A 20,187-nucleotide genomic window follows, 5' to 3' on the forward strand; every position below is an offset into this window, starting at 1 on the left:
AGATGGTTGAGGTAGAGAGTTATATCCACATAGTAAGACTTGTGGGTTCAACAGAGAATCTTGAAAAAGACTTGATAGTGTACTGGTAGCCAATGCAGATATATGAGTAGACTTTACCCCAGTGTTATTACTTTGCTTATTTGCAAATAACTAATTTTTTCATGAAGAACAGATTTAAAGATAAGTGTTTTACAGAAGATTTGTGAGATTTCTTGTCAACCAAAAAATTTGTTTGAATACTTTTTTATTGATGACAAGTTAGTAACAGCAATTATCAAGAAAAACAATGTGAGAGTACACAAACAAGAAATTATAGTATAATACCGTACAGCCCGTCGTCAAGTTTTCCTCAGTTTTCCCCCATCTTCCCCTCCCACCTTCCCACACTATGCACATTCCCAAGATAACACAATCGATAACAACCCCCATCTCCTAAGAGAACTCTACCAGATATAGCCAATCAGTTATACCAAGACCAGGAGAGTTCTGTCGCTTCCGACTCTCCCCTACTCACAAATGAAGAAAAGAAAAAGTCTCCTTAACAATTTCCCCCTAACTCTTCCCCAAGTCCCTGTAGTCCATCCCCCCCTCCCACCTAACGGTGAGCGAAAGTGGTTAAATAGAGATGGAGAAGCAAAAAGTGGACCTCCACAATAAGTTATAAAGGCAAAGTATTAAGAAGTAGGCTGTATGCGCGAGGAGAGAGGTTTTGTATAAAAGGCTCCCAAACCATCCAAAACCATTTCTTCCGCTTTGCTGTGAGACAAGCAGAGCAGGCTTCCCAGGTTAATAACAGTTGAATTGCATTATGCCAATGCTACTGATTAGGAGCATCTCTCCCACACCATGTCTGTAAGATACACTTCACACCCACCACACATGCTTTGTAGAGAACATATCGATGGCCCTTTGACAGGGAGCCTCTATATTGTTCCAACCCTAACAAAAAACTGGAGGGGGCAAGGGGAAAAGTATGTTTATATACGAAAGCACTTGGTGCCAGTAATTCTGTATAATTGGGCATGTCCAAAGTTCATGAGATAATGTATTCTCCAGTGTCCCACAGGCCCGCACATTGCAGAGATGGGATACACCCAGCATGGAAAACCTGTCTCGGGAAGAAGTATGCTCTTGTTAGAGACCAGTACAGGCATTCCCTATATCTAGCAACCAAAAATTTATAAATTTTTGCAGAACCGGTGCCTATCTTACGTTCTGACTGGTGTGTGAACAGGGAAGGGGCTGGAATAAAGATGGATGGACTGAGTTGGGGGGGGGGGGGGCTAGAAAAATAGATGGAGTGAGGGGCCTGAAGCATGGGGAGGGGGGACTGTGAAGAAAAAAAAGTGGATGAGGCATGTGGGGGGCTGGAAAAAGGTGACTTATGTGTGTTTATGCAGGGAGAGGGGCTGGAATAAAGGTGGTTGGAGTGAGTTGGGGTGGCTAGAAAAGGTGGATGAGGGTCTGTGCGCTATGGGAATGGGATGGAGGTCTGTAGGAATGTGCTTAGAGAACTGCTATGGTGGTGGGGCGGGTATTTCATGCCTAGGAGGAGATGCCAGCCCTTATAATGGGGGAATTCTGCACAAGAAAACGGTGAATAGTGTGAACAATTTTGCAGAACTTTCAATTTTTTCATGCAGAATTTCCCCCAGGAATAAACCCTACCTGGGCCATTAGCCTCCCAATGTTTGAATATTAGATCTGACTCTCCTGGTGGAAACTCCCTATTAAAGCTAATTGGAGTTAGCTTAATACTGCCTTATGCCTCTTTTATATCTCCAGTGTGTATTTTGTATAAGGGTTATCTACTCAAATGTTATTCCTACTGTTGCTTTTGGAGCACACTAAAGCTGCCAGTGTCTCCTCAGTGAGCATTGCTTCTCAGTTAAGACCCATTGTTTAGTGTTTCCAGTCCACCGCAGCCTGAAGCTGAGGAGCTACATAGCACTATCTGAAATTTGACACCCCTAACGCCCTGCACCCTTCCCCCTCCCCCCCAAACCTTCTGGTGTATGTATGAAGAAGGGTGTGAAAGGTCAAGGAGGGACCCAATCAACATCATTTGCATTTATAGGAAGGTTTGTAATGAGTGAAACCAGTTTTTATGAGTTCCCTCTTGAAAAATGAAGATATTCAGCTATTATATAGTTGAACATTTTTCATTTTTCCACACTGATGTATTCAAAATGTCTCATTATAAAGATATAAATCCATTATTTTGAAAGGATCAAGGAATAAAATGTAGAATATTAATCCAATCATTACTGCCACTATTCCGTTCTTATGGAGATGTATCACAGGAAGAAATGCATCATTCTATATTTAAACCAGTTTCATATTAATGTACACTAGAGCTTTGTTTATCTGCAATGGGTAAAATACAGGCAATACCAGATAATTTGAGTTTTCAGATAAAAGAATTTCAGATGAGAATTTCCCTAAATAATGGTTTCATGTGAAGCCATCCAATTTTCAGAAAGTGTAGGTTTTGCTAGACAATGGATCACTGTTGGGGGTCCTTGTTTTTTCCCTATAATTCCTTCCTCCAAATACTGAGTTTCCAGTTAATAGATCTTTAGATAAACAGTGCTTTTTCAAAATAAAGCAATACCTACTAATTAGTGTTCACCCTTACTCTGTTATAATGGTTTGTACAGTATAAACCAGATGTACACAACACTGTGCAGAAACACACAGGATACTAACCGTCTAGTTAAGACGATTGGATAAGAGACAAGAATAGAAACAAGAAGCTTTGAGTTAATAGAGGGGCATGACAGGGAAAATTAAACTGGATTCTAGGTAGGAATAATTGAGGAAATGGCAACATTAACTGTGTAAAGCAGGAAGGAATGAGGTTTCTTAAACTTATATAAGAAAAGCCAGTGGATTGGGTAAGTGCTATGTCTTTAACAAGAAATTTGAGTAATACTACCCTGAAATAGTCCAGATTGACACCTACATCTTCTAACATTAATCTAGCTTAGTTTTCTGCAATTCCAAACCATCTACTTGAACCATGAGTAAAAGTATGAGTTCTGAAGATTCAGATTCAAGTTAATAGATGGGAAGTTTGAAGGCAGGAACCATTTACTTGTGCAAACCTGTAAGAACTTAGATTTATGGTCCCAGAACCACTCTGCATATGAAAACAAGAGCATGGGTGCATAGGGTAGGAAAGAAATAAGTGCAGCCTCTCAACCTCAAAAACAGGATAAACTGTGTATACAGATTTTATAGATCCAGGGTACAAATCTGTAAACCCTAATCCCAACGAGGCTTATGTAACAAGACTTAGCTTCAGATATGCCATGTTGATCCAAGGTAGCTGTATAAAAGATTGCAGCTTCCATTCTATTCCTTGGCTCACCTCAGAGGTCAAAGCAATAAGATACTTACTCTTCTTTTGCACAGTTTTGAGTGCAGACTTTCATCCCCCCAAAAAAGGCTAAATTATTTTTTTAAATCTTTAACACTTTTTAAGTGCAACAGAACATCATGCTTACCATAACAGAAAAGAGTACAAAAACAAATCACTAAGGTCCCTGTTTACTAAGCCATGCTAGAGGCACGCCAACGTTTTTAGTGCACGCCAAGCATTAGCTCGTGCTAACTGTGTAGATGCCCATAATATTCCTGTGGGTGTTTACACACTTAGTGAATACTAATTTTTAGCACATGCTAAAAATGCTAGCGCACCTTAGTAAACAGGGCTCTAAATAAAATATTTCTTCTTTTACATTAAAATTTAGCTTTTGCTATCCTTATTTTCCCAAAAGACAATGTCTCATTTTGTAAACAAAGCAAGAAGTGCCCTGTTTACTAAGGTGCACTAGCATTTTTAGTGTGTCCTATAGGAATATATGGGTGTCTCTAGGTAAAAACAGGGCCCTAAATGTTTTATAGAAAAGTAGATATGATGTAACAAAGAGAGGGAATTAGGTACAGAAAAAGTCCAACCAAAAAAATGAGCACAAAGGGCCTTTAAAAACAGAGGGAACACAGTTCTTTCTTTCATTAAAACATTTAATAGTAGAATTTGATTGGAGGAAGACCCGACACGGGCTGTGTTTCGGTGCTACCGCACCTGCGTCAGGGGTCACACCAATGACTAAAAGGCTTCAACAGACTGATTACAAACCGTCTGATGTTTTCCAGAATTTTCCTCCGAATGTCATGCAGTGCAGGACTCACGCGCACCCTGTTGAAGCCTTTTAGTCATTGGTGTGACCCCATACGCAGGTTAAACACGGCCCGTGTCGGGTCTTCCTCCAATCAAATTCTACTATTAAAAGTTTTTTTGAATGAAAGAACTGTTTTCCCTCTGTTTTTAAAGGCCCTTTGTGCTCGTTTTTTTGTTTATAGAAAAGTAGAAACATTTATTTGCACCTAATGATCCAGCAGTGATCCCACTCACCATTTGGGAGAGCAGATGGGGTAAAGAGCTGGTAACATTGTACCATTATCAGCAAATTAATGGGTTATTGCCTTACTATCCTCACTTTCTGTGTTTATAGCTATGACAATTTGGTGCAGAAAATTATGAAGCTGAAGCGTTTCTTAAGAATGTATATGAAGGAGGGACCCCCCTCCATAGCTTCACCCCCAATGTTGCTTTAGCAGAATTCAGCGGGTTGAGTCCACATGTATTCTTTTTGCTGTCTTTAGCAGCTTCAGTTCTGGTTTTAAATAGAGGCTGACTGAATTTCAGTTTTAGTTTATGGCATTGAAACCAGCCCATAATCCATTTTCGTTTTGACTGAATGGTTCTTTAATTTTCAGCCATATTTCTGGTTTTGACCAAAAATGATCATGTACTTTTTTTTTTTGGTGGAAGCCAAAAATGTGTGCATTGTCCCATTTTACTCTCTCTCTCCCTCCCCAGATCTCACCCTGTGGACCTATCTTACAATCCCTGGTGGTCTAGGGGTGTAGCTGGGCAGTTACCTCCTGCCTATTCTGGCTCTGCCTTGACAGGTGCATTGCCTCTGTTCTGACTACACCACAAGATCACCAGGGATTGTTAGGTAATTGGGGTGGGGGCTACTCTTTATTTTATTTTTTTTTGTATTGCAAGTAATGCATTAATGATCTTGTACAATAGTTTATATGATGAATATAGTGCTCCAAATGTCTTTATACAGAATTTTAGCTGGAATTTGTCTGTAAATTTGGAATGATGAGCTCCTTAGGAATTACAATGGTCATGCCGAGTGTGATGCAAAGAAAGTTGCTGTAAAAGCACCGTGGCTTCTAGTTTTCAGTAGCTGTGGGTCCTTGTGTGTGGAGGCTATTTTTCTTGGGGGTAAAATATGATCTTTCATTATTTAAAGTTATATTCTGGTTTAAATACATGGATTTAGTAGAGGGATACAGACTGCAAGCTCTGCCAGTCTCCAGCGGGCCTCACTAGTTCAGGTTCACACAACCAAATCTGACTTTTCAGTTTGTTTTCGGCTTCAGCTGAAATCGAAAAACTGCCTCCAAATTTCTTCTCCTGGTTTTATTCGGCCTCTAGTTTAAAAGGGCCACATTTAATTATCTGGCATTAGAATTTTCAACTTGAGGATCATTGCTTAAAATTTTTTTTTAATTGGCAAACACTTTGTCAAAATCATTTATTGTAAATTTATTTTCTATATCATAACTATTGTCTCTTTTCTTGAAGGTCTGTAGACAAATCTGTGATAATCTATGAAACGGTAAATAAGATTTCATTCTAAATATATTGTTTTAAGTAAATTATATCATTTAGTTCATATTTTTCTATTAGGTTAACTTCCCTTTAATGTTTGAAGATGTTACATACAAATGCTACATGTGACATGACATTTGTATGTAACATCTTCAAACATTAAAGGGAAGTTAACCTAATAGAAAAATATGAACTAAATGACATTAATGATCATTTGCCATATTGTTCAAGCAGCTAAAAAGTCAGCTTTTATTTGTTCCACTACTTCAAAAAATTGTAAAATGTGTGATTACAATGTGACACAGTGACATGTTCTTTCCCATTCTACCACTGGTCATTTCAGGCAAGTCTGTGTGAGGGACTCAGTGGACCTACCTTAAGATCATGAGATACGATCATCCCCAGATTCTACAATTCTTATACCCATACAATAACTTCACTCCATATACTGCATTGGTCCCTTGAACATTTGTAGACCAAATGCATGACCCAGATTGATTGATTGATTGATTGATTTTTAGTATTGAATTTTAGATGCTAAATGCTAGACTATTCTTCAGGCCTCACTAGATCCCTCTTCATGTTTTCTGCAGCCTCTGTGGTATCTACTCTGTTGCAGATTTTGCTAACAGACTTTCTGCAAAATTGCTTACAAAGATTTTGGAAAGAAATCGGACCAAGGGCTGATCCTGAGACATACCACACCACCAGTAATGTCACTTTCGTCAGCATGAACACCATTTACCACTACCATTTTTGTTTTTCCAATCAACCATGAGCAGTGGTACCAGTAGCAGGATAGGGCTGGGGGTTGTGTGCCTGTCTTTTCCTACTGAAATGGGGTCACAGCCACACAAAGTTTGCCTAGATCTTCCCCCTCCATGTAGTGACTCCTTGAGGTACTCCCCCTTTTTAATAAAGTTAGAGGGACTTCCACAAAGGCGTGCTAGCGTATTTAGTGTGTGCTAAACGCTAGAGATGCCCATAGATACCTATATGGGTATCTCTAGCATTTAGCACACACTTATTTTAGTGTGCGCTAAAAACACTAGTGTGCCTTTGTAAAAGGAACCCTTTGTTCTTGTGATGTTTAGAACAGTTGGCTTTGAAAGAGCCATCTCCATATGTGCTCTAGTACTGAACCACACCATTGGTTGATCACTGGATCCCAGGTGCTCACCACTATGAGGTCAAAGACACTTTTCCCTTCACAAGCAACAGATCCAGTGTAATGCTGTCCCTCATGGGTCATGTTATCATTTGTGAGAACAGTACTCCCTGCAGCGAATCCAGGTTCTCTTTACATCTAGATGAGAAGACACTGTGACTGGAATGTCCAGCACCTAACAAGGTTGAAATAATCTAGCAATAGTGCTTCCTCTTTCATTGCAGTCATATAAATGTTTTCAGTTAAAGCACCTTTTTACTAAAGTACGGCAAATTTTTGTAGTTACGATGCAATAACTGTCAAACCTCTGTGTTTAATTGTTGGGGTGTTTCCAAGCAACCCTCCCAGAAATGCTAGGAAGTTACTGTTACATTAATTGCCTGGCAGATAATGCATGGTGCAGTTAACTGCACCTCTTGAGGTGGTGTTTACCATGTTAATGTGTTAACTCTAGGGCACAATCTCCTCCGACTCCACACCCCAAAGTGATATTTTCTTTGTTAAAGAGCTAACAGTTAACCACTGACATCGCAGTAATTCCTGAGTTAAACAGCTGACACAGTAGACTCCTAATTCTTTCTCTTTCTTTTGCCTGCAGTAATCACCATATATCATATCACTACAATGTTCCAGTCCCTCTTTCCAGATTAACCCAAAATGCCATTTCTTGCTTCATAAGCAATGCAGTTATGTTGTTTTTGATATTTTTAATATATAGCATTGTTTCTCCTTCACCTCTTCTTACCCTCTCCTTCCTGATTAGACTGGAGCCCAGTATAACTATCCCAGTCATGGTTCTCCGTGTGCCATGCCTAGCCACTAAGTACAAGTCAGCCTCTTCCATGACTGCTCCTAGATTTAGGGATTTATTTCTCATATTGTGGTCATTTGCATACATCAGCAGTCCTGAACCTTTTGTTTTAAAAAACATTTCACATACCAGTAAGCCCATGCTCTCCTTAACAACTGAATGTGCCTGTAGACCAGAGAGCGGTGTACAAGCAGTCAAGTACTTAAAAAAAAAACAACACACTCCCTGTTTTCTACTTTAGCCTGACCACCTAGATAAGATTTTAGATAGTGCTGGGGAGGAACCTTCTATCTTGGTACATGTGGGTACCAATGACATAGGAAAATGTGGGAGGGAGGTTCTGGAAGCCAAATATAGTCCTTTCCTCCAGGAACTTGTCTAAACCTTTTTTAAACCCAGATACTCTAACCGCTATTACCACATCCACCAGCAGCGAGTTCCAGAGCTTGCCCCAGGATTGGTAGCATGGAATGTTGCTACTAATTGGATTTCTGCTAGGTATTTGTAACCTGGTGTGAAGAAACAGTGTGTTTTAAGCCTGTAAATGTATTGGATATTTTCCTGCATTGATTATGTTCTGAAGTGTATTTCTCCTATTTGGCCAACAGATGGTGCATGTTTATGCTTAAAGCTGTTACAGAGGACTGACTTCTCTGGGGGGTCTTTTACTAATGCTTAGCTTGAGTTATCTGCAGCAGGGTCCATAGGAATAAAATGAGCCCTACTGCAGATAACTCGAGTTAAACTTTAGTAAAAGACCCCCTCTTTCTTTTAGTCAGCACACAGATAATAGAAAGTGCCTGTAGTGATGTAACCAGTTTTTATTTGAAACTTGACTGTTCTGGGCTCAGATTGGCCTGGAGTTTTAAATTACCAGCAGATGCTGGCTGTTGCTTCAGTTTCAGCCCAGGAGAAGGAGAGAGAGAGCTCTTTACTGAAGCCCTGTAAAAAAAAAAAAAAAACAGTTATATTTGATAACTGGTGAACAGCTATATATGTCCTGATCTCCCCAGGTACTTTCTAGGAAGTATGAAAATGTTTAGTTAGTTTTCTAATTGATTCATTTTTCAGTTACTTGTTACTGTTTGCAATTTGCACATTTATTTTTTGTCCACTGTTCCAAGTTCTGAGAATAGACATATTTGTTTGTTCGTTCTGCTTCTCTGGACTGATAAAGAATCCTGTTGGTTTGTGTTTTGGGTCTGCGAGTGCTTTCTGGGAACTGTGGGACCACTGGGAGTGTGGGGATAATTTGAAAGCGGGAGACTCGCCCAGAGGCAATTGTTATCCAGTCGGTGGGAGGAGGGTGCTAGTGTAGAGCATGAGCAGCAGGTGCAGGCAGACCTGAGCTGTGCTGGGGATAGACCCTTTAAGTGGCCGTGGGGTAACCCCAGGTGGGTGGCTAGGCGTTTCATGACACTTAGATTGGCTACTCTTGGAAGCAGGATACTGGGATAGATGGATTGGTCTTAGCCAGTATGGCTATTCTTATGTTCTTATGAACTGGCAATATTGCAGGTCTGCGGTTCCTACTTTCCTTCTCCTCCCAGCAGTCACCATCACTTTATCCTACACCTACATGTGCTTCCACTGTGACTACTGCTGCCACCAGCATTGGATTGTAAATGCTACATCCTGCATCTCCCCTGTGGCCATGATCACTGCTGCCTGCTTGTCTGAGAAATGTGAAATCCTGTCACCAAGATCATTACCATTGCTTGCTGCAGAGGAGGAGATAACCTCCTCTGCAGCGAGAAGCCCTTCTTCCTTTTTCTGCAAAGTCTGAGTGGGAGCACATGTGCTTGAATACTGTGTGCAGTTCTGGTCACTGCATCTCAAAAAAGTTATAGTGGAATGAGAAAAGCTACAGAGAAGGCTGACGAAAATGGTAAAGGGGATAGGGCAACTTCCCTATGAGGAAAAGCTAAAGCCGCTAGGTCTCTTCAGCTTGGAGAAAAGATGGCTGAGGGGATATATGATAGAGGTGTATAAAATAATGCGTGGAGTGGAACGGGTAGACTTGAATCACTTGTTTACTCTTTCCAAAAATACTAGGACTGGGGGGGGGGGGGGGCACACAATGAAGCTACTACAAAGTAGTAAATTTAAAACAAATTGGAGAAAATACTCAACGTGTAATTAAACTCTGGAATTTGTTGCCAGAGACTATGATAAAAGCAGTTAGCTTAGTGGGGTTTAAAAAAAGTTTGGCTAACTTCCTAAAAGAAAAGTCCATAAATCATTATTAAGATTGACTTCGGGGAAAATCCACTGCTTATTTCTATGATAAGCAGCATAAAATGTATTGTACTGTTTTGGGATCTTGCCGGATACTTGTAATCTGGATTGGTCACTGTTGGAAACAGTCTTCTTGGCTTGATGGATCTTCAGTCTGTCCCAGTATGGCAACACTTATGTTCTTATGTTCTATGTTATGAGAGAATAAATTAAAGGGAACTGGTAGGAGGCTACAGAGTAGGGGAATACGGTATTTAAATGTTTTGGGTTTTTGTTTGTGTTTTGTATTTGAAATGTTGGTGTATACAATTTCTAAACATTAGAAATAAGGGGAAAGTGAGAGAGAATAAGCAAAGAGATGGGGTGGCTTGAGAGAGGTGAGGTTAGCCTGGATGGGGGGAGGCAAGAGAGATAAAGGATGAGCCTTATATAATAGCTTCACTATGGGGGTGGGGTGGACGGGACAATAAGAATGACAAAAGCTCCTCAGAAAAGTGGCCTTTGGGATTGAGACTAACTGGGGACTTGGAGGATGAGGAAGAACAGAGACCCAGGGCTTGGTGACTAAATGGCTGCTTAGGAAGAGTGGGAGTGGGAACTGAGGGACTGAAGGACTAGATGGTGATGAAGGCCTTGTAAGGATGTGTTAGATGGATAGGGTATTTGAGACAAGATATAGAAAGGTAGGATTGGTTGGAAAGGTGATATGAAACTATGAAGGACATGGATGTGGTAGGGGGAGGGAATGAGAGACAGGAAAACAGGCCTGTGAAGGGGTATGGGCAGGCATATGCATCAGAATGAGAGGGAGGGAGAAGGGAGCACAGAGCCCTTGGCTCCATCAGATGTTTCCTCCAGCTGTTGCCCTTTGCAGAGTGAGGGGAGCTTGTTTTTCTGTTGCTTTATTTTTACTAAAATTTTAAATACTGCATTACAAACAAAGCCCATTCAAAGCAGGTTATATAAAATCACATTTATAAAATTCAACACAAAAAAATGGCAAAAATACAGAATTCAGCTGCATACCTCCCTGTAGGACTCCTGCCTTGTTTTCCTTAGGTAAACTATTCCACCAAACATTCTCAATCCAAACATTTCACCTTTTTACCTTAGTTATAGTTGGAATCTCCAGAAGAGACTCCTGATCTGGTCTCACTGTATGTTTGGAAAATACCAGAGCTGCTGCTGTCCTTGGCCAGCTCTGGTCACCAGCACTGTGCACTTGTTAAAATCGGAGAGCAAATACTTGTCTACAGGAAGCAGTAATCAAGTCTATCAGAACAGATTCTAACCAGGAAATTCAACTGACATTTTTAGTGACTTTTATTGCTAGAGAAAGTATTAATCCGTTATTTACAGTCCTTTGGACATTGGACTACTTCAGTCTCCGTTGTGCAGGTTTGCCAGTCAACCAGTTGACGAGATTTAATCCCTAAAGGATAGAGCAGAATAGAAACTCAAGCTCAGGAAGCTTATTGCAATTACATTGAGTTCCTATTTGGGAAAGAACACAGTTTTAAAATATCAGTTTTGACATTTTAAGGTTTTAAGAATGGCACAACCTCAGTATTTTAGAGAACATCTGCAATGGTATTGACCTACAAGAATCTTGCGATCAAGTGAAGCATGTTTACTTGATGTGCCAGCGTTTTCTCAGAGACAGTTACAGTGAGGAGAAGTCTTAACTTGTTAGTGTTTTGCAAGAAATTAATTTTTTTTCCAGTTTAGATCATTTGTAAGATATTATAATGAAAGAGGATGATAGCAATTTAAGTTATGGGTTCTTCTGGAATTTTACAATCTGTCTAGTGCAATGGTTCTTAACCTTTCTTCCGTTGTGACACACCTGACAAACCATGTTTACATCCGTGACACACTGGACACTACTGGTCATGGTTGAACAAAGAAATCCCTCATATATCATTCATTATCAGTTGTGCTTGCCATGATAACATCAAGACTTGATTACTTCAGTGCACTATGCAATGGTCTGACTACAAAGGGCCTGCAGCAGCTCCAGTTGATTCAGAACGCAACAGCAAGGCTCATAGAAGGTTGCAAGCGACGTGACCACGTAACACCATTTTTACAAAAACTTCATTGGCTAGCAGTAGAATACAGGGCTACATTTAAAACTCTATGTCTGATCTTCAAGGCCCTCAAAGGAAATGGCTCTGAGTACCTGAAGAATAGGATGATCTTCTACACACCGCCAAGGATACTAAGGTCCTCTCAAGGACTATCACTAACTATGCCCTCTCCAAAAGACATTACATGATGTGATACCCACAAGCGAGCCTTCTCCGGAGTAGACCCCACACTCTGGATTTCCTTCCTGAATGTCTCTGCTTAACACAGGACTATCCCTACTTCAGGAAGCAGGTGAAAGCTTGGCTCTTCAACCAGGCCTTTAATGGAAGAAGTAACTAACTTGTTAGTGTCACTCACACACACAAGGAGTGACACGGGCTGCACATACTTCAGCAGGACATGTTTATCCACTCCTTCCCTAGCTGAGATAATATTTAACCATCTCTCCGGCCTCATGTGCAACTTTGATTTAAATTAGTCACCTTACTTTCTTACTCTTTTACCTTTCTATATGTTCTATCTATGCTTTAAACTTCACTATCAATTAAAATGTTCCATTATGTATTGTGTTGACATTGTATGAGGTATACTATGCCATACCTTGTATTGTTATTTGAATATTTTTACTGCTGTAATTGCCTATTTCTCATGTTTGATCTTTTCTTACTGTACAGCCTTGAGTGAATTCCTTCAAAAAGGCGATAAATAAATCCTAATAAATTATTGCTGAAAATGATGCAAAGAAAGTTGGTGACTGCTGGCAGAAGATTAGATTTGCAAAATTTCCAATTGGGGCTGGTGGCAGCAGTGGTCATTTTGGGTCATGGAGAAGCAGAAAAGATTTCCAGTACCTGATCCCTACTCTATTCTCCCCAGCCCGCAGTTACACATGGTTGTTAAGGAAAACAAAGGCTTGGTGTCACATTTTTGATGACACGCCTCTCAGCTCTTGGCAACGCACTGGTTGAGAACCACTGTCTTATAGCAGCAATAAGTTTTACTAGGGCTAATGAATTTTATGTCCCAAGGTGGGAGGTTTGATTGTAAATGTGATGTTTGTTTTATGTTGTAAACCACTTTTAATAAGTTTTTCAGGCATTGCGGTATATAAAATCTTTTTTTAACTTAAATAAAAATGTTTAGATTTGGTCAAGAAGTAATTGTAAAATATAATGTTACATGCTATTTTTTGTTCATGGCAGCAAATACGTGTGTTTGTTCCCCCCCTCCCCCATTCAGATAACTGGGAATATTCTTCATATTTTATCTCAGCATACCAGGTATGTGCACAGACGTTCATGTTTTATTTCCAAAAAATCTTTCTATAAAGTATGCAGTATGAATTGAATTTGTGGCAATTCCTGTTGTTGTAGATATGTTACAACTTGTGCCTTACCACCAAATCTTCCACTACTTGCGAGTGGATCCATGGATAAAACTGTGAACATCTGGCAGCTTGATCACGGCACATGTGTTAAAGGTAGGTGCTTTATAATCTAAACTTCAAAGTGTATTCAAAATATAAATATTGAATGTTTGGTGCATCCTGGTGTTGTCCTCCTAAACATTTCTAAAACACTGTCAGGCATACAAACACATTAGAAATAGTCCCTGCTCCACAAATATAACATATATGACAATCAAGAGATTCTAGGAGAATGTGTTATAAAGAATGGTCAAGAGGTAGAAACAACCTTAAAAAAGGAGTTTTTAGTTTGGATTTGGATGTGGCCAGAGAGGAAGCAGGCAAATGGTGCAGCAAGGTTGAGAGTGGAGACAGGAGTTTGTGACATTTGCAAGAAAGCAGTATTCCTGTTATATTTCTTGTTACTGCTTCTGTTCCCTAGTATAGCAGTTACATTAATATAAGTATCTCATTTAAGAAAGTATAAACTTATTTGTTTATAAATAGCTGTGGATAGTCTTGGCTATTTGGAATTTATTGCCTTTTTTATTCTTGTGTTTAAGAACACAGAGTGGAAAGCAGGTCCAGGTCTAATATAGAGGACTGGTCAGAGGATGAAGTTTCAGCTTGGCTTTCCGCAGAGGGTTTGACTGACCTTGTTCATATTTTCAAGGTGAATAACATAGATGGCAAAGAACTGCTGAATCTTACTAAAGAGAGTCTGGCAAATGACCTAAAAATTGGTAAGCATGTAAAGAAACTCGAGAATCATATTTCATTCTAAATCCTAATACCCAGCCTTTACATTTTGAAAGATTTCTTACCATCTTTAATTTTATGAAGATAAAAAGTCAAGTATTTTATGGATCTATAGACAGGATCTGAAATACCTTTGAGTAGGGAAGTGATTTATTTGAGAAACAGATTAACCATCCTTTCACTTACCTTAAGAATGTATTCTGTTGTGGAATTACCTAATCTCTTAAGAAAGCAAGCTGGAAAGGTTTTACCGCTTATGTGGTAAGCATGTTGACTTGTGGCAAAACTTCTTGTAACACCAAGACTGTAGGCTAATGTAAAATGATACAGAAAAAGTTAAGGTGGCACAACCATTGGGTTTGAGGCAGAGAAGTATATGAACTATTTTAGATTTGGGTATAATAGGTATTTCCAAGTCCCAAAGAGGGCTTACAATCTAAGGGCCTCATTTACTAATTAACACATGTTAATGTGATTTTTATGTGCTTACCTAAATTGAGAATAATGGGACTTGAAGTAAATGTGTGTTAAATTGTTTTAACAATTAGTAAATGAGGTGCTAAGTTTTTTTTTCTACCTGTCAGCAGTATTTGAACCTGAGTTTCATGAGTTCTTAACCTGCTACTCTAACCACATTAACCCTTTTTGTTTAAACCCTGCTTCCTATATTGAGCCTTTGTCCAAAATGCACAGAAAATAAAAAGGCATGTATCTTTAACTCTCAAAAATAACTCGCCTGTGGTCTTAGACTGAGCATACAGACAATTACTTTTGATTTTCTTTCCCCCCTTTAATTCAATGCCGGCAAATTTGTGAACTATTTTCAAACAATGATACTTATAGGCAAATAACCCTCAGTTTTATGGTTACTTAAAAAGTATTATATGTTCCCTTTAGTGATTTTTTTTTTTAATGCTTTAGATTCCGTTTTCTCCTTTTGGCATAAATTAGTCTCATTTTCGAAGAAAGCTGTAGTAGGGTTTTTTTTTTTTAATGAGACTTAATGCTCGCACCTTTCCAGTAGTTGCTCAAGGCAAGTTACATACAGGTACATTAAATATTTCCCTATCCCTAAAGGGTTTCCAATCTAAGGGGGCAATTCTATGACTGGGCACTGCAAATTTGGTGTCCAGATGAAGTTCACTGAGCACCAATTCTATAACGGCGTTTGGGCAGCCAGATTCCATTACAGAATACTAGCATAAGTTGGCATTTATGCGCCTACATTGAGGCACACTCTCTTAACACCGTGTCGGTAGCAGATAAGAACATAAGAGTAGCCATACTGGGTCAGACCAATGGTCCATCTAGCTCAGTATCCTGTTTTCCAAACAGTGGTCAAGCCAGGTCACATGTCCCTGGCAGAAACCCAAATTGTGGCAACACTCCATACTACAAATCCCAGGGCAAGCAGTTGCTTCCCATGTCTGTCTCAATAGCAGACTATGGGCTTTTCCTCCAGGAATTTGTCCAAACCCTTTTTTAACCCAGATACACTAACCGCTTTTACCACATCCTCCAGCAAAGAGTTCCAGAGGTTAAGTATTCGTTGAGTGAAAAAATATTTCCTCCTATTTGTTTTAAAAGTATTTCCATGTAAAAAAATAAATAAATAAAGTATTTCCATGTAACTTTCTCAACTGTCCCCTAGTCTTTGTACTTTTGGAACGAGTAAAAAATCAATTTACTTCTACTCGTTGTACACCACTCAGGATTTTGTAGACCTCAATCATATCTCCCCTCATCCGTCTCTTTTCCAAGCTGAAGAGCCCTAACCCTTTAGCTTTTCCACATATGAGAGGAGTTCCATCCCCCTTATCATTTTGGTTGCTCTTCTTTGAACCTTTTCTAATTCTGCTATATCTTTTTTGAGATATGGTGACCAGAACTGAACGCAGTACTTAAGGTGCGGACACACCATAGAGCGATACAAAGGCATTATAATATTTTCGGTCTTATCATCCCTTTCTTGATAATTTCTAGCATCCTGTTTGCTTTTTTGGCCGCCGCTGCACACTGAGCAGAAGATTTCAGTATATTATCTACAAGGACACCCAGAACTTTTTCTTGAGTGCTGACTCCCAAAGTGGGCCCTAGCATCAGGTAACTATGATTCGGATTATTCTTCCCAATGTGCATCACCTTGTATTTGTCCACATTAAATTTCATCTGCCATTCTCACCGCACTGAACCCTGGAAAGGGGATTTTAGCAGTATACAAGAACTGATTTGATTTCAAAAGAGATTCCACTAGGAGATCGTATTGTTTTCTTTTAAAGGGAAGAGGTTTGATGCGAGTTGCTGCAAGATTTCTTTTTCCTGTCCTATACAAAATCTGCTTAAATAACTTTTAAACTTGTCCGAGTTGGGTCTCGATATCATTCGATCACATTATTTCCCACATTATCTGTGTAGCCCGAGTCTTGCCCTTTTTTTTTTCTTTCTTTCTGGCTAGACTCAGTTCACTTGGACCCAGGCTGGCAGGGACAATTCCACAACCACTTACTCATATCACTCGCCTCTTAGGTCCAGTCCATCCTCATACCAAGCTGGGAGTGGATTAAAGTTCCGGAATTGTGATCTGGAGGTTTGGGAGACATGCTATCTGGGGGTTTGTCCTCTGTCCTCAAGAACCATGCTTTAGGCAATAGTTTTTAAGCAAGAACTCAAACCTTTATTCTCCAACTCTGCAACAGCACAATCTCAGCAATCCAACTCTGGATAACTTCAGCTAGACTCCAAATCCTTCTGTCATTCCTCAGGGGAAATCCCATACCACTTTCTTTCTTCCAGGATCATTTACAAAGGAAATTACAAATAAAGAATATGTACATGTATACAGTCCCTCCTGTGGGCAGTGTCCATTTCCACTGGCTGTTTCTCCTCCTGTCAGCACAGACTCAATTTCCTACAGGTTCGGACTTTTTTCTGGTCTGACCCTTGTCCAGCGGTTGAACCATCTTTTACAGAAGATAGCATCTTACCCAGACTGATAATCCTAGTGGCACCTCCTTGGTAGATAGGGGGCAGCCTCAAACTACCTCAGGGATGAGAGCTGTTCTTTCAAGGACCAGTAGTCATGGACAAGTCTTATAGCCTGGTCATTGAGAGATTGCGTTTGAGGCAAAACAGCTATACAGATGTCTCATTGTGACTCTATTGCAGGCAAGGAAGTACTTTACCTCATTGGTCCATGCTAGAGTCTGCAGAGTTTTTGAAGTATGGTATGCGAAGAAAAGTCTGTTTTTCAAGCATCAGTAACCCAGATATTGATGTTTTATAGACAGTATGTCAAATACAATTGAACTTGAACTTATTTTTGCAGGAAGGGTTGAAAAAGGGTCTCCTCATCCTCCTTAAAAATGCAAGTGGCAGCGATGGCATGTTACACATGCTGGTTAGAAGGAGCATTGGTGGGTTCGTGTCCAAATGTTGTACGTTATCTTAAAGGAGTGGTTCATTTGTGACCACCAGTGTGTCCTATAGTTCCAGTTTGGAATCTTAATTTGGTTTTGTGGGCATTTTTTGAACCTCTCAAGATTATATCTTTAAAGGATCTTATGTTGAAGCTGGTATCAGTTTCCTTGGCCAAGAGATTTTCAGAATTAGAGGCCTTATCCTGTCGAGATCCCTTCTTGCAATTTACAAAAAGTGGAAGTTTCAAGTCCTACATTTTGCTCCTTTCTTCCCAAAATGGTATCTGTTTTCCATCTGAATGAGGAGGTCATTTTACCCTTCTTTCAAAGGAAGATTGGGAAGAATAATATGAAATCCTAAAGTGTTTCGATATTTGTAGAGCATTGCCGCATTATTTAGAAGTAACTAATACGTTTTCATAGATCTGATTGTGCTTTTCGGTGGGGCTAGGAAAGGTGAGAGCCACAAAGACACCATTGCTCATTGACTGACTGAAGGAAGCCATTGCTTCGGCCTATCATCTCAAAGATTAAGTAGTTCCCCAGGTTCTCGGGGCTCATTCAACTGGAGGAATGGCAGCTTCTTGGGTAAGTCTGCCAACTGGATCCAGATTCACAGGACAGGGTTGATCCAGTCCTGGGTTTATCCCAGTGCATGCTGCGACTTGTAGTCTTGTTTTTCTTAGAGAATGCAATGGGGAAATCAGAACCAAGTCCCTGTATTCAACAGGGTAAACCCAGGAGTGGATCAACCCTGTCCTGAGAATCTGCATCCAGTTGGCAGCCTTATTCTTAGTTTCCAACAATTCCATCAGACTAAAACATATATAACCCAGCTAAAGAACTTTTTTTTTTTTTTTTTTAAATTGCAGTGCTCAGTAGTGCTTTAGTGTCCTTTAGACCAAATGTCTCTGGATTGGAACTGCAGCAGTCTCACATCATAGCACACGCCCTCCCTGCCTTCCGATTCTCACAGCATTAAACATTCCCTGCCGGTAAAACAAAGGTGTTATACTAAAGGACACTACAGCACTACTGAGCACTGCAATTTAAAAATAACAAAAAAAGTTCTTTAGCTGGGTTATATATTTTTTGGTCTGGTGGAATTGTTGGAAACTGTTGATTTACCCACACCAGGTTGATTTCATTGAAACCCTTACATTGCTACTGAGCCTTATTCTTAGGCCAAATCACAGCCCTTCTACCCAGAAGAGATTTACAGCCACTGCCTGGGAGTGGCTTAGTGGTTTGAGCACCGGCTTTGACTTCCAGAGGTGCCTGTTTCAAATCCCCCTGCTGCTCCTCGTGATCTTGGCCAAGTTACTTAACCCTTCATTTCCTCAGGTACAGATTGTGAGCCATCCAGGGACAGGGAAATATCCAGTGTAACTGAATGTAACTTACCTTGAGCTACTGTTTAAAAAGATGTGAGCAAATCTAAATAAATACATTTCTTTTGCCATGTTTTACAGTCTAGATGTGTGAGCAAGAGAGAGCTGTTTTTTGGAGCTGGGATCTTGGCAGCATGAATGCCTTCTTCCCATCCAGTGTAAGGACTATGTTGTTACATCCCATACGTTCTGGATTGGACTGGTTAGGATGAAAAAGCGAAGAAAAAATTGGTCTTACTTGCTAACATTTCCTTTTTTACCTGAGGCAGGTAGAGTTAAGTGACTTTTTCCTGACTTTGGGCAAGTGTCGGTGAGAATTGAGCCCTGGTTTTCAGCCTGCTGCTCCAACCACTAGGCTGCTCCTCTCTGGAACCCTTCCAGATACAGATTAATGACATGGAGTAGCTGTTTCTTCTATTCATTGTATAAAATGTTAAATTTTCTATTAGTTAATAAAATGAATTTGTCAGACCTATAAAAAGTATTGATTATAGTGTTACGTTTTAATCGGAGGACACTACATCTTTCTTATAATATTTATGGATTATGAGAGATGCAGTTTGCTTTAGTATTGTAATCATGTAAACAGTGAAACAGATACGTTATTATGTCATGAGGTGTAATTTATTCCTTTAGAATTCCATTTATATTTGCTTATGTGTTCACTGTATGTACAGAGCACATGGTTATGCTACTGAGAATTACATATCTGTTTCTATCAAAATCATTTTAGTTCGATGCACAAATTTTCTTCCATCTTACTTTTGCGTTTGTGGTTAGCAATAAATACAATTAGTTATCCAGAGGATATACATGCCCGGAGTACAATACAGTGGCCACATGATGTCAGTGTTGTACTATAGATTCTTTCAGTTGTAAGGATAGTGGAGCCTTCAAACTCTTAGGCCCTTTCTTATCCTGAATTGACTCTGCATTAAAGATGTGTCTTCTGGTGTTCTGTTAGCCTTCTAGAATGTTTTTTTTTCCTTTGGCTTACATTTTTTTAATAGGATTTCTTTAAATCTAGGAATTATGAGACTGGCTTGCCTTGGGCTCAAGTACCCTATGAAAATATTACTGTACTACAAATAAAGAAATATTGTACTTTGAAGGAATGGCAATGCCATATACTATACCAAATGAGGAGCAACATTTGATTCCATAAATACGTAAAGAATTTTGTAACAGTATGCCTCAGTAACGCAAGGTT

General features: G+C 39.7%; 1 protein-coding gene across 3 annotated transcripts in view; it reads left to right on the top strand.

The window, feature by feature from the left end:
- WDSUB1 (WD repeat, sterile alpha motif and U-box domain containing 1) overlaps positions 1-20,187 on the top strand; it is a 61,462-nt gene that overhangs the window by 24,501 nt on the left and 16,774 nt on the right. For all 3 annotated transcript variants that reach the window (XM_030210233.1, XM_030210235.1, XM_030210234.1), the window contains exons 6-9: positions 5,672-5,705; positions 13,246-13,286; positions 13,380-13,486; positions 13,975-14,154. In XM_030210233.1, coding sequence (XP_030066093.1) covers positions 5,672-5,705; positions 13,246-13,286; positions 13,380-13,486; positions 13,975-14,154 — 362 coding nt within the window. The remainder of the gene's footprint in view (positions 1-5,671; positions 5,706-13,245; positions 13,287-13,379; positions 13,487-13,974; positions 14,155-20,187) is intronic.

This window comes from Microcaecilia unicolor, chromosome 7, assembly GCF_901765095.1.
Source record: "Microcaecilia unicolor chromosome 7, aMicUni1.1, whole genome shotgun sequence".
In the NCBI taxonomy this organism is placed as follows: domain Eukaryota; kingdom Metazoa; phylum Chordata; class Amphibia; order Gymnophiona; family Siphonopidae; genus Microcaecilia; species Microcaecilia unicolor.